This window comes from Drosophila eugracilis, unplaced genomic scaffold (assembly GCF_018153835.1).
Source record: "Drosophila eugracilis isolate 14026-0451.02 unplaced genomic scaffold, ASM1815383v1 contig_90, whole genome shotgun sequence".
In the NCBI taxonomy this organism is placed as follows: Eukaryota; Metazoa; Arthropoda; class Insecta; order Diptera; family Drosophilidae; genus Drosophila; species Drosophila eugracilis.
The window spans coordinates 7,504,663-7,518,379 of NW_024573812.1; the positions used below are offsets into that span (position 1 = coordinate 7,504,663).

Below are 13,717 nucleotides of genomic sequence, written 5' to 3' on the forward strand. Positions count from 1 at the left end.
CGGTGCAAATTTCGCAATTGCACAAAGACACACACACACACTCGCACTCAATCTATATATAATCAAAGTCAAAGATATATAGGCATATGTGCATATAGTATCGAGCATTTAGTCTCTAGTATCTATAGCCGATAGTTGCTAGTCTCTGGTCTCTGGTCTCGGGTGTGTATGTAAATGCATATAGCTCAAAGCTCGTTCGGATCGGATCGGTTCAGTTCAGTTTTAGTTTTTGTTTTTCTTATTGTTTTTGTTGTTGTTTTTGTGTATGAAATAAATGCCGATAGGCCGTCGACAACAACAACAACAACACCTACCAATGCGACGGACAACGAACGCAGTGGCCGACCTTCGCCGTGTGCGGCATACAACGCTGTTCGCTGAAGGTTGACAATCAATAGCAACACAGCAACAGAAACAGCAACAATAACAATAACACTAACAACAACTGCACTAACAACAACAATAACAACAACATAACTAGAGCACAACAGCAAGTTATCAAAGTTGATTGCATTTTAAACTAAAAACAAAAAGAAACATAAAAAGGGTTTTGTTAAACCGTCTTGGAGTTTCCCAATGCAACTTTTGATTAGACGGCTCATGCATAATGTAAAATATGTTAAAGCCCCTCCCCCTCGGTGAGTGTCAAATGCAAACTCGTATATCCCCCCTCGGGTAAACTTAAACTGAAATGGGTTGATATGCAAATGGCCTAGCAAGTGGAAAAATGGGTTAACAAATATGTCGGGGCTAAATGTGGGACAAGGAGATCGCCGTAAAAGAAAGCTCATCGAGAAATCAGAATGATTTATATTTAGCGTTTAGCTTAAGGGAACAGCTTGTAGTTTTTGCTTATCACTATCTGGTATTTTGTTTCATTTTCGTACTCATTTTGTAGATAATCTGTTAAGTTTGAGATATTTTAGAGCAAATCAGATTAACTTTATGAACTAAGACATGATTCTTCTTGGGGTGTTATAAGAAATCTTCTTAAAAATAGCTTAAAAGTTAAGAATAGTCAAAGAGTTTAGATATAAACCGAACTAATGTACGGTCTAGTGATCTCTGATAAACTAAAATCAACTTGCATTTAGATGTTAGCCTTCTAATCTCCTTTTATTTGAAGAATTCTTCAGCATCTTCTTTAGCAACTAATCTATAATAATTTCACATATAATATTTCACATTTTAACAAACTTAACACAACTTTGTATGTAAAATATCCTTACAAGCTTAACCCCAAAGAGTTTAGTAACCCAATCAAAACGACTTAAGTACCTTTATTACCATAACTTAAAGATAACTCTGGAATAGGTTTACCAACTAAAGTTAAAGCCCCATTACCCCTGACTTTGATATAAGAAAACATTGCCCAAGAGTTGAGTTATGATTCTCGTTAATAATCAACTACTCCCGGTCATAGGAGTCAAGTCAACACCCCCTCAACCTAAAGTTCCCCTCAGATGGCGGCAATCAAAAGAATTATTCAACACGCAGTTTGAGTCGTAAACTGACTCTCGTATCTGCATCATTAAGCCAAAACGCTTTTTGCTGTTTTCGGCATGATTTCTGTTATTTACAAGTCACGAAGTCGGGCCACGCGAACTGCAATTAGACTGTGGCAACGGCAACGGCAGCGGCAACGGCTCACCTGCTCAGGTGGGAAACCATTACAACTTTGGGATAGAGAGATACTCTCTGGAAGAGGCTTTTCTACAGAGATCGCCTATCTGAAGGGATAAATCAAACGCCCCCACAGAGAATAGAGCTTTAGAGAAGTTGCATAATTAAATTTGTGAGGATCTGATTGTAAATAGACAAGCGCGATGGCGGTGGCCTAATCAGCTTACGTTCTCTGAGCCACGTTCTCTGGGCTTGGCCCTGGTAATTAATATCTCCGAGATAAACACACTTCACGGCTCTGCCCTGGAGCGGCGATTATTATTATGTATTCGGAGTCGGAGTCTGATTCTGATTTTGATTCGGATTGAAACTGCCCGAAGCTGAATGGGGTCAGAAGCCAGCAAACTTGGTAACGGCGAACAGCGAGCGGCGAGATACAGATACATCAGCAGCTCAGGTAGACTGCGGCTGAGCTTGGCTAATTTAAAGTCAGGTTATTAACCTCTGCAAACAAAAAAAAAAGGCAGAAAAACTGAAAAAAAGTAAGCTCGCGTGGTCATCTAAGTAAATATGTGCCAGATATTTGCATGAACAGGCAGGCGGCGGCATTCACCCGTTTCCTATGGACAAGTGCAGTGGATCATCGTCAGCCGAGGGATTAGATTGTTGCCTTTGACAAACAAGCAAGGCCCAGGCAAATAGACACACTGTCCAAACTGTTTAAACACAAAACTCAAAACTGGAAATGAAAATTGAAAACAAAACAGAAGTTCTACATGTTGTTTAGCTTCTAGTATTTGCCTATACTTATACTTTCAACCTCCCACCTTAGAGACATATTGTTTACATAATTTCATCGAGTTCATCGGGACCAGTATCAAATGCGTCTTTAGCCATGTGGGCACACAAAGACAGAAACAAAATTGAAATTCCAATTCAGGTGACACAACGTGAACAAACTGCAAACAGGCGAGAAGACATTGCGCCAAGTGTTATATATAATGTAATGTAATTAGTGAGGGTTGCTTCAGTCGTTCGGCTGTGGCTACGTCAAACGTAAACGTAATTTGCGTTTGTTGGCCTAAACTACACGTGACCAGACGAATGTATGCCTACCCTCCCGCCCGGCCCAGACCAGTAAAAGAAAATGCGAAAAACAGACCAGGCCAGACCAAGACCAAGTCGTTAGGTTTCACTGCAGCCAGTGAAAAAAAACTAAGGCCGAAATCGAAACTGACGCAGCTAGTGAACCCGGATATGTGCTTGGATATATACTAATATACTATATACTATACAACGCCTGTTTGCAGACATTATGTATTGGAAATCGAATTTGAATACCAATTTCGAATTTCGAATTCCGATTCCAATTTGAAATTCCAAGCCAAAAGGCAGCCATTGCATTCATTTGAATGTCGTACGCGACATTTTGGCTCTTTACTTTGCCAACAACATTTCCCACCACTACGCAGTTTGTCTAACGCCGAAGGAGTTTTCCAAACTACATTTTAATATGCCGTAATAACACATGAGTTAGATATCAGTTAGGCAAACATTTTTTAGCAATTAGTAGAACATAAAAGAAAACCTTGGCATCTTTTGGGGAACATTAAAAGAAACATATGTCTTGGCATTCCAGCAAGATGTGTTGCGAGGAAAACTAATTGGTCAAACTATTTACAGTTTTTAGTGGCTCATTATTAAAAATTAAGAGGATTTTAACATACCAAAGTATTTCATTTAACATCATCAAAAAGTTGTTTTGAGATCTGAAATATCTTCAAAGAATTTAGCAAAAAAAAAACTTCAAACTAATCTCTTAAGAAGCTTTTATCAATTATTATTTGGACTATGATTTCCCATTTAAAGTTTTTTATGATTTTTAAAATATCTAAAACCCAAAATTGTGTCAATTCATGATCTATTGTTCACCCCTCAATTGATATTCCCAATCAGTTGCCTATTTAAAATGCCTGAGCACTGCGAGTTGAGTTTGATTCTCGATCAACATCTGCGGCGTCTCCGATTCCCAGATACCCATTCAAACATCTGTTGCTGCCTCTTTTTTCCTTCTCATACAATGAAATTCAATACAAGAACAATAACAACAAAACGACAACGACAATCATTGCGAATTCTTCAAACTTAATGAGCCAAAACCAAACTACAGTCGAGAGAGAGAGTCGAATGCCATAAACGCACTTAAAGATACAAATAAAACGATGGAAAAAATGAGACCTTAACAAGATTTGTCAGCGCGATACAGATACAAATTCAGATAGAGATATTTTTGCGCATTTCAGTTTTTGCCATATGCTACATGCAGCATGAATGGGAAGGGTGCTTGGCTGGGCGGTATAGAAGTGGCATAGTAGAGTGGGCGTGGTCTTGACATTTACCTTTGCAATGTACGATTCATGGCGATTTTCCGGTTTCATAAGAATGCTGGATGCGACGAGCGACAGGATATATGGGCGAAAAAATATATAACAGCACTCCAGATGGTTCTGGTTTTTAGGCGAGAGTTGGTGGCTACTGCGGCTGCTGCTGCTTCTGCTGGCAATTAATTCGGCTTTTTCCCCTCGTTTTCCTTTTCAATTGCACTTTTTACTTTTTGTTACTTCTTTTTTTTTCTTTTTGGATTTCTTGTTGTTTAGACACTAGACACACGCGCACTCGGGAAATTTCTCTTGTTTGGTTATATAGATATATATATAGATATACGTATATATGTTATTTGGTTCACACACGAAACAACGTTAACAACATATGGTCCAAAAGGCAGTTCAGCTTGGGTGTAGCCAGGCGAACATATGTTGGCTCTGCCACTCGATGTGGGCGCTATAAAGTGGGTGGCGGCTGTGGTGAAGCAACAGTCCTGCTGCTGTATTGCCAGAATGTTCCCTCGAATTTTCCGCTTTTTGCTTCTGTCAGACTTTTCCCTTTACTTCGGTTTCGGTTTCTGCTTTTGCTGCGTTTACTGTTCAGATTCTGATTGGTTTTTTCTTAGCAAGGCTTAAGTAATGGCTTGCCGTCTAGCTAGCAGTGCTCTTGGCCAAAACTCTTATTTAAAATATACAAGTATATAGTATAGTATAGAGCGGGGAGGATGGTTAAGTGTGCGTTGTCTTGATTCTGGCTTTCGCACGCGGTCACTCTCGTTGAACGACTGATTTGAACGGCAATCGGCGTTGGCATGAAACTTGACTACGCGGCCATTCCACCATTCCAATTGAGTGGGAAAAGCTTTGACGACGACGACGGCGACGGCAACGGCGACGTCGAAAAGCTCGCTCAATTGAGTGAAAACTGAATAAAATGAAACTGCAGGCAGGCTGATCCCATTCGAAAGTTTAGTTATATTTTGCGCCACCGCCACTAGTTGCTACGCTGTTATTTTATTTATTTCGCTTTTTTTCGAAACCGGCAAAGCGAACAAACTTCGATCAGAAGACAACAACAATATATACATATATATATATGTATATATATATATATATATCTATAGCTGTGAGTGCTTTGTTTGTGGCCTGCTAACGGCACAATTACGTCAGAAAAATAAGCTTTTGCTTTGGTTTTCTGGCAGCCCCCGAAAGAATTTAATTAATTAAATTTAAAATTACCAAAATGTGTGCCTTAATCAATGCATTTGGCTTCGTTAGAGCTTTTCGACTGTTTTTTAAAAGCTTGTCTCTAAGCGTTTCTTCTTGAGCGTTTAATTGGTTTTTCTTTTCGGCTGATTTCGCTTTGTTTGGTCAACTATTTTGCTCGCCTTAAACTTATTTTTAGAAACAAACAACTTATTTTTATTCGCATCTCTTCTGGCTATTTGTTCTGCTCTTCAATGAGTTGTTTATTTTTGTACAATCACTCGAGATCATGTATACGACATGTGGGCCGGAATTTCGGAGGAAACGATGGCAAAGTTGGAAGAATCAACAAATGGCAAAACGTGATTAAAGAACTAATTCTAAAAACAGAAAACTAGTTGAGCTCCAAAATAAAAATCAAGTATAATAAAAATAGAAATATGTTAATGCCAGCAATCAATTTTGAGTTTCTTCAAAAAAAAAAAAACACTTTCTGCTAAAAGTTAGACAGCTCTTAACTCTGGAAATGTATAACAAAATCATTAATTTAAAAGCAGTTAAGTAAATTAACATTCAGAATGGGATTTTCAATATTTTATGTACTTTTCAAACAATCAGAATAAAGTATGGCAATGACTTTTACTTTTCTTTGAGCTGATAAAATAAAATGAATAAATTTGATTTCACAATTCATATTATTCAGCTGTCCAAATATATATAATTTATTCAAAATTATTAACAAAGGAATACGCACGAGACATTTATAGAAATTGTATACAAAAATAATACAATCAAATGGGAAATAATGAGCATTGTTTTATTTTATTTAAAAATAAAATAAAAAAAATTTCTTACACTGAATTTACTTTTTCTCGAAGTTTTTTTTTCATTTTCTTAAAGATTGATTTAAAAATTAATTATAATTAATTATAAACTATACTACTCACTTTAATAAACAAAATTATTTAAAGTCAAAATAAATTTTAAAGTAAAATATTACTCATACGCACCATTGCACACATTAGCAATGCACAAATCATACCATATAAATTACCATACATTATTGACGCAGATAAAGATCTCAGCGCAGTACTAGACAATCTCTTTTTTCGAATGCGAGCTGCTACTTTTCTAGCTATCAGCAAAAGCTGCATTATGGGGAACAAAAAAAAGTAAGCCTGCGGAGTGGCAGGACTTCTGTAGGCTTATCAAATGGGGCGGGCAGAGCTGCTCTTGACAACGTCAAACAAACAGAAACAAAAAACAGCAAAAAAAAGGCAATTGCTACTGCTGCTGTTGGCCTTGCTAATTGCAATTAGTTGCCGATGATGACGTCGAGGGTTGACAGACACGTGCCAAAGCACCGTTACCCTGGCTGCAACCAGCCCCTGCCCCAAGGGTTGCTTAGCTATCTCAAACATATGCATTTGCCATTGTCTCTGCCCTTTTTGTTTGTTTGTTTCGTGTAAAAATAGTTTAAAGCCCTACAAAACAAACTAACTAAAACCACGACAGAAAAAACACATAAAAAATACACAAATTGTTAATACGTTAGATAGATGGCTAGGTGCTCGAATTCGTGGCCCAAACATGTGACTGCGGCGGCCAATAATTAATTTATAAATTACGTTCTAAACTAAAAGTCCGAGCTTAAAGGTACGCTACAAGCAGCAGCAGCAGCAACAACAGTCTGCAAAAAAGACCTTGCTTTCGATTTTCAAAATGTGTTTACTACACTCTTAGCCAAACACACACACACACATACACACTTAGCCAGGCACACACACACCAAGCCAAGTCAACGCAAAACAAGAAACGTTCAAATTGCTATTTTATTCACTGAAATCCGCGACGCTGAATACCAAAAGCGCCAATAAAAACAGAAACAGAAATAAATAAAAAATGAATATTGAAAAAAAAAACCAAAAAAAAAAAAGGTGAATGAGAAAAAAAACTAAGAACACTTTAGACAAGTGGATTTGATTTAAGAAGTAAGAATTAGCATTGGAAATATAGATTCGCGATTAGAAAAAATTCAAATTAAAACAAAAGCAGCTTTGATTTAAAAAAAACTTAAAAAATAACAATTTAAATCAATAAATTAACTATATAAAATATGTATATAATATTTTTAAACCCTAAATTATTTCTTAAACTGGCATTAAGTTAAGAAAATGACAGCCAAAAAATACTAAAAACAAAACTTTTGGAAGATATTTTTAGGTTAGGAAAATGACAGCCAAAAAATACTAAAAAAAACAAAACTTTTGGAAGATATTTTTAGGCACGAAAGTTATCACTTTTACTTGATGAAAAATTAAAATTTATAAAAATAAGAAAACTTAAATTACTAAAGAAAAATCAGTTAGCAATGGAAAATTGAAGCCACAGAATTTATTACAGATTTTAGAAAACTCATTTGGCCGCATCACGAAGATTCCAATAATTACTAAAATAGAGGCAACATTAAAGCCATCAATTTAAATTATAATAAGGAAATAAATTACAAAATTCATAAATAATAAAAATTTAAATAGAAAATCATTTATAAAAGCCAATTTAAAAATCAGACAGGCCAGATTACTTTTCCTCAAAACAAAGCCATGCCCAAGCCACCCATTTAAAGTTAATTATCAATTCGGTAGTAAATTGTTTCTTCGCGGAACGAGATAAATTCAAATAAAATGCCAAAATAATTTGTAAACTGTTACCGAGCGATAGAACCGCCGCCCATTTTGGAGTCAACCTGCTGCTCCATGTCTTGGAGTGCCACAACATCCACCCTTCCACCCCCTACTCCCTTCAGTTGCCACCCTCGTACTTGATGGCTTTTTAGAGGCAGTCGCCTGACTTTTGATAGCGATAGCAAAGACATGCTCGAGTGCCTTTTGGTAAGACCGCAGAAGAGACAATAACAATAACAGCAAAACCAAAGTTAAACAAAAAACAAAAAACAGCAAGACAACCGATAGCCAACAACAAGTTCTGGCTGGAACTTGTTGACGACTTCACTTTTGCTCGGCTGGCCAAAAAGTGTTTTGCTTTACTTTTGGTCTTTGTGTGTCTATGTATCTGTGTATCTGTGTATCAGTTAATATAGCTACGTGTATATATATATATATATAAAAGACACCTTTCAAGACTGGTTTAGTTTGCCCAGCTCAGTTGGCTGCTTCTGCGTTGCACTTACCCCCAGTCTCCTCAGCCAGCAACCCTCTAAACTGAACTGCAGCAGCGACTCTAATGCAATCAAATCGGCCTTTATGTGTCTGTGTTAGCCATATTGGGTGTTGGCCAGCAGCTGTTGCTAGTTGTTGTTCTTTGAGTTGGTTTAGAAAAAATGTCGTTTGATTATGGCTGGCCAAGAGAATGCAAAGTGAATTGTTGAAATATTGAATTAAGACCAAAGTCTGTCCCGTGTACGTCGCAGAATCGTACGCTCACAACCAATTTATTTATCTATCCATCAACTCTCGGCTAGGTTAGTCAGTTCACCCACTTTCAGGGACACTTTTTACCTTATCTGTTGGCCAACTATTTTACCAGTTCATTATTGCATTCGCTTTTTTTTTGCAAGAATTTCAAATTGCAGCCGCAATTCAGTCAAACAAAAAGTGAAAGTCACCCTGCTGCCTGGCTGCGGGCACAAATCGAAGCTCAAATATTACGTATACGCAGAGTGGATCGACCCGCAAGCCAAACGACTAAGCAGAAGATTGGCCAGAACGAGATTGAAAGTGGCATCCTGAATGCCAGACACGTTCTCTCTGCCGCTGCCGGCGCACTCAGATTTACGATCTCCTCATCCACGCCACACACGCCCACGCAGAAACGACCTTAATTGTGTCCGTGTCGGAGTTTCTGAAAGTGTGTGCCTTGTTTTTACATTTTTTTCTTAATTTTTGTTTTGTTTTTGTTTTCTGCAGCACGTCAAGAAACGACTCCAAGGGCAGTCGCAGTAATAGCTGCAGCAGCGGCAGCAATGCAACGCATGCACTCCACATAAATTGCGCACAGTCAAGATTCGTTGCAAGGCAGGAGAAGGAACCGTGTTTGAGGTTTCTTAAAAATTGAGGGGATTAAGGAAAGAAGGGTGGTATATTGAAGGAAATTAGATATATTTAGGTTTTTAAAGAACTTTTAAAACTAAAAACTTAAGTTACTTCCAAAAATTAGCTTTAAATTAGATTCTTGTTCAGAATGTTTCTTTTTCATTTTTCCCTGACCAAAGGTGAGAGTGATAAAGTCTTATCATTTAATTAAGAAAAATAAACTAAATTCAAAGTCATTGCTGGCAGGCAGGCAAGTCATGTTCGAATAGAGAGTCTGAAAAAGATTCGCCCATCGAATGCCCACTGTGGCAACGCTCACTTTGCAGACACGGACACATTAGAATGGCTTGAGGCTGGAACTGGTTGCAGCAGCTGTGTCCTAACACTCTTCACCAGCAGCAGCCAGGTAACCAAGTCCCCAAGTCACCAACAACGCCTCCATGGAGGCAACAGCCTCCGCTAACGAGCTCGTGCAGCTCCGTCTCCGATTTAAACTCCAATCGCGACTGCAACTGAAACTGCAACTGCAACTGCAACTGCGACTGCGGCACAACAACGCACAAGAATTGCCATGAACCAATTTGATAATACAAAGCCCCGACTATAGCACTCACACACACACGCACAACAATTATTATTACTCGGTTTGCCATTTTATTTCTATTTTTTCTTGCCATTTTCAGTTGGAAATTGAAAGTTGTCTGAGCGTCGCAGGGAGCGAGTGGAGCGTGAAACAGCGACACATTGTGGCAACACCTAAGTCCCAAGGATAATATCCTGTCGCCTGCCTGACGCCGGTAAGCCGAGGACACCATAAGGCCAGGACCGCCGGAAGAGCCAGGGATTCCAAGAAGCAAAGGGAAATCTCTCTCTTTTCCCTTGCCAAATTATAATTGTGTTCTAAAAGTAAAATACACTTGGAAAAATCCCAGTTTCTGAGACTAATATCTCGTAAAGCAGTAGAGAATGGAAAAACTAAAAATCATTTTTCAAAACTGGAAAAAAAGAACTAAAAAATTCTTTAGATATTTAAAGGAAAACTTTGGGGACATCGAAGAGTTTATATGTCAACAGACTATTACACCTGAACTTGAAAAATATTTGAAAAGAGAAAAGAAAGAAAGAGAATTAAATCGTGAAATAAAAATGTAGGTGCTAGCATCCTAACACCAAATATTCTAGCTGTGCTTTCATGTGGGAGGAGTCAAGTGCGAAATACTCGTAAATTGGTGGTAAGCATTTGCACGTTTTATCACAACGACCCACACGGAGCGCCACGACAGCAAGCCGGGGCCAAAGGGTTCGGACTACAGATTAACCCGTGTTATATCTAATGCCGGATTCAGTCCGTAGCTGCTGCCCCGTTTCACTCCCACTTCCGACGCTTCCTCAAATTCGATTCCGATTTCTGAGTGCGCTGGTATTATTCTCGACTGAGTGACTCGCTTATTTGCAATTTAGTTAGCTAAAAATAGAACTCCCTTTGACGCTGGCGTGGGCAGCGCATCAGCAAAAAAAAAAAGCAGCAAATACAAGAGGAGAAAAGAAAGGAAAATAAAGAAAAGAAAAGAGGGAAAATAAGACAGACAAAAAGAAGAAAATGTGGAAACTGTAAGGGAATGTTTTCTGAGGAAATAAGAAGGAAAGCTAAATACTCTTCTTGGGTAGAAAATTATGTAAACTTCTATCTCAGAGGGGATTATCTTGTTTGTGGAATTGAGATAAGGAAATTCCATTAAAAAAAAAGTTATATATTTTACATACTAATCAGTAAAGATATGCCGAGTGTCTGGACAATTAACATTCTGAAAGTAATTGGGTGTAATATGTAAATATGAATCATAAAAAATATTTAATTTAAACTCTGAAAGATTAAAAATGACCTTACAAAATACCAACTGTAAGGCAGGGTGGTTGCATATCCACTTACTTAGTATTAATAACTACTAAATTTAGTACCCAACCAATAACTGAATAACCTCAAAACTAACAACAGAGATCCCGCCCACATTCCAAGGAAAACGGAAATTACCTAAGCTAAGCAGAAAAGTTATCACCATGATAAGTTGAAACTTTCACCTTCGTTTTAATTGTCGGCTTTGGTAAACTTTTAAGCTCATCTGGGGATGAGTCCTTCAGGCACAAAACGCCTACGCAAATCGCAGATGCCCAAAAGGAAAGGAGGCAAATCCAAGGGCGGCGAGGAAGAAGAACCGCAAATTCGCACATCCTCGCCAACCTGCCACAGATCCCTGAACGACGTCAGCGTTAAATTGAGTAAGTAATGAAAAATCGATAAGCCGGCTCGCAGCAACTGGCTTCCATACGGCGAGCATTGGGTGTTGAGAGCTTGCCCAGAGCCAGGAGGCGTAGTGGGAGACGAAGGAACTCCCCCATGAAATCAATCGATTAGTTTACCGACCAAAGTAATTCCTAACAGTTTTTCTTTCAGTGCCCCAAAGGGAGCTGCAACTCAGACGGACTTTGCAAGGCTGCTGGCGCCTGCTGCCAGCATGAAAAAGAGCCAAGAGCCAAGGGTCCAAAGGGAAAAGGGGAGCCCATTAGTTCTGGGAGTTGGGAGGCAGACAAGTTGGAGAGCGGTTGGACGCAGGGGCGTGTCCTTTGCCCGTGTATGGCGCCGGAGTACCGTCATGGGCGTGGGCGTGCGCATGACCAGCAATATAACATTCAATTAAGTGCAATTTAAGCTTAACTAGTGCATTACGTAAGTCCTGTACGGAATGGGGCAGGATTGGCAATGGATTCGACCGACTGGGTTACACATATAATTATCGTTAAGGCTATATATTTTTGCCGTTCCTGCTATTAAGGAATACTGATGTAATCATAAATGCGCTTCTTTCCCCCTGCGGCAACGATTGTAAAGGTTTTTCCAGGCATGAGTCAAGTACTATATATATTCTCAGAAATATTACTTGGATCATGCATTATATATTTCTTTAAAACTTACTTTTTTTTGGATTATTATATATATATATTATATTCTTCTTTATTGACAAACAAAGTTTCCAAAATCAAGCTAGGAAGACCGTCATAGGCAATCGATCAATCGATCATGGAAAGGGAGAAACTCGATTGGTTAGAAAACAAACTCCATAAGCTCGCTGAAGTGAAGTGCAAACGGAATCTTTTGTGCGTGGGGTTTTATCTTGGGTCCACATCCGCTTGGATACCCACCCAACCAGCCACCCACATTCCATTCCTCGCACTCCCCCGGGTGAATGTTATCTGATGTTTTCCAGTCACAACGACATACGCGAATTATGACAAATCACGCTCGTTTTGCTGCTCTTTTGCGTAAGTTACACGGCTTGCAGGCAAGGACCATGCCCACACGTTAACGCCCACGCGTTTGGGAATTACGCACGCTGACGTCACTGTGAATGACCGAAAAGGAAAGCTTTGACGACGAGGGGATATTTAGGATATGGGAAGAGAGGGAGAGGAAGAGAGACGATAGAACCTTCTAGTAGACGCCACAAACTGCGTCATTCATTCATGGATACCCGGACCAATTTTGTCGTAGGTTGGGTACGCCAGAAAGAGACAGCTACTTCGGGACAGAAAGAGAAGCCAGCAGGAGTGTAGTGTGGGTGGCAAAGGTGCTGTACCAGGCGCTGTGCATTTCATTCATAAAATCCCATCGAGTGGGAGTGAAAGAGCAAGTCCTTCGTTGACCTTCGCCACTGCGCAGGCCTTGAGCGAATTTCGCAGCTTTGAGTGAAAGCTTCCTTGCCGCAAATAAAACCAAAAAAACAAGTGACCTTTTCTCACTATACCAACTAAGAATGAAAAACAAAAAAAAAAAACGAACGAACGAATGAAAAAAAGATTCCAAGCCGGCTTAGCATATGGCCAGAATCGGTATTACATTCGGCCAAACCCTCAAAACATATTGCCATAAACTGATGGATTTATGGCTTAAACGAGGGGGTATTGTCGGGTGGCTCTGTGCAAATCTCACTCGCTCATTCGATTTCAAGGTTGATTCGAAATGTCAAAATTGCAGATGCTACGTCTTCGAATCAAGTTTGCACTTGGCTGCGAATCGAAACGAGTTATCCAATCCAATCGCAAAGAGCATTGGAGCAAAATAATACTAATGATCGGCATTATGATGACGACCACGATGATGGAGGAGGAGCAGCAGCAGCCGCAACAGCAGCAGCAGGTGCGGGCAGTGGGTGGCGAGTGGTGGGCGCCTAAGCAGGCGAAACCTTTTGGATTCCACAGCAAACCCGTATTATAATTTATTGTGTAATGAATGCAACAAATGCTTGAGACCGATAAAGCAAATCAAGTCGATCGGGGAAATACCCAGCAATGGTATTAGCATTATTTAAGCTCCCAAAACCGCAAAGGAACTAAAAATACCACATACTAACTACCACTACTAATAACATTCTATTTTTCACCCAAAAAAAGGAAACT

At 39.2% G+C, this 13,717-nt stretch overlaps 1 protein-coding gene and 1 long non-coding RNA gene across 3 annotated transcripts in view; one reads left to right on the forward strand and one right to left on the reverse strand.

Moving 5' to 3' along the window:
• LOC108112508 (terminal nucleotidyltransferase 5C) overlaps window positions 1-13,717 on the reverse strand; it is a 46,662-nt gene that overhangs the window by 16,258 nt on the left and 16,687 nt on the right. Inside the window, exon 1 of one of the 2 annotated variants that reach the window (XM_017222396.2) lies at window positions 4,023-4,802. The exons of the other annotated variant lie outside the window; for it this stretch is intronic. Within the exon in view, the coding sequence (XP_017077885.1) occupies window positions 4,023-4,061 (39 nt within the window). The 5' untranslated portion in view covers window positions 4,062-4,802. Of the gene's footprint in view, window positions 1-4,022; window positions 4,803-13,717 lie in introns of those variants that run through there. 2 annotated transcript variants of the gene reach the window in all.
• LOC108112511 lies at window positions 4,872-10,439 on the forward strand. Its single transcript, XR_001772656.2, has 2 exons — window positions 4,872-5,133; window positions 9,949-10,439. It is a non-coding gene; the product is annotated as an uncharacterized LOC108112511 (long non-coding RNA).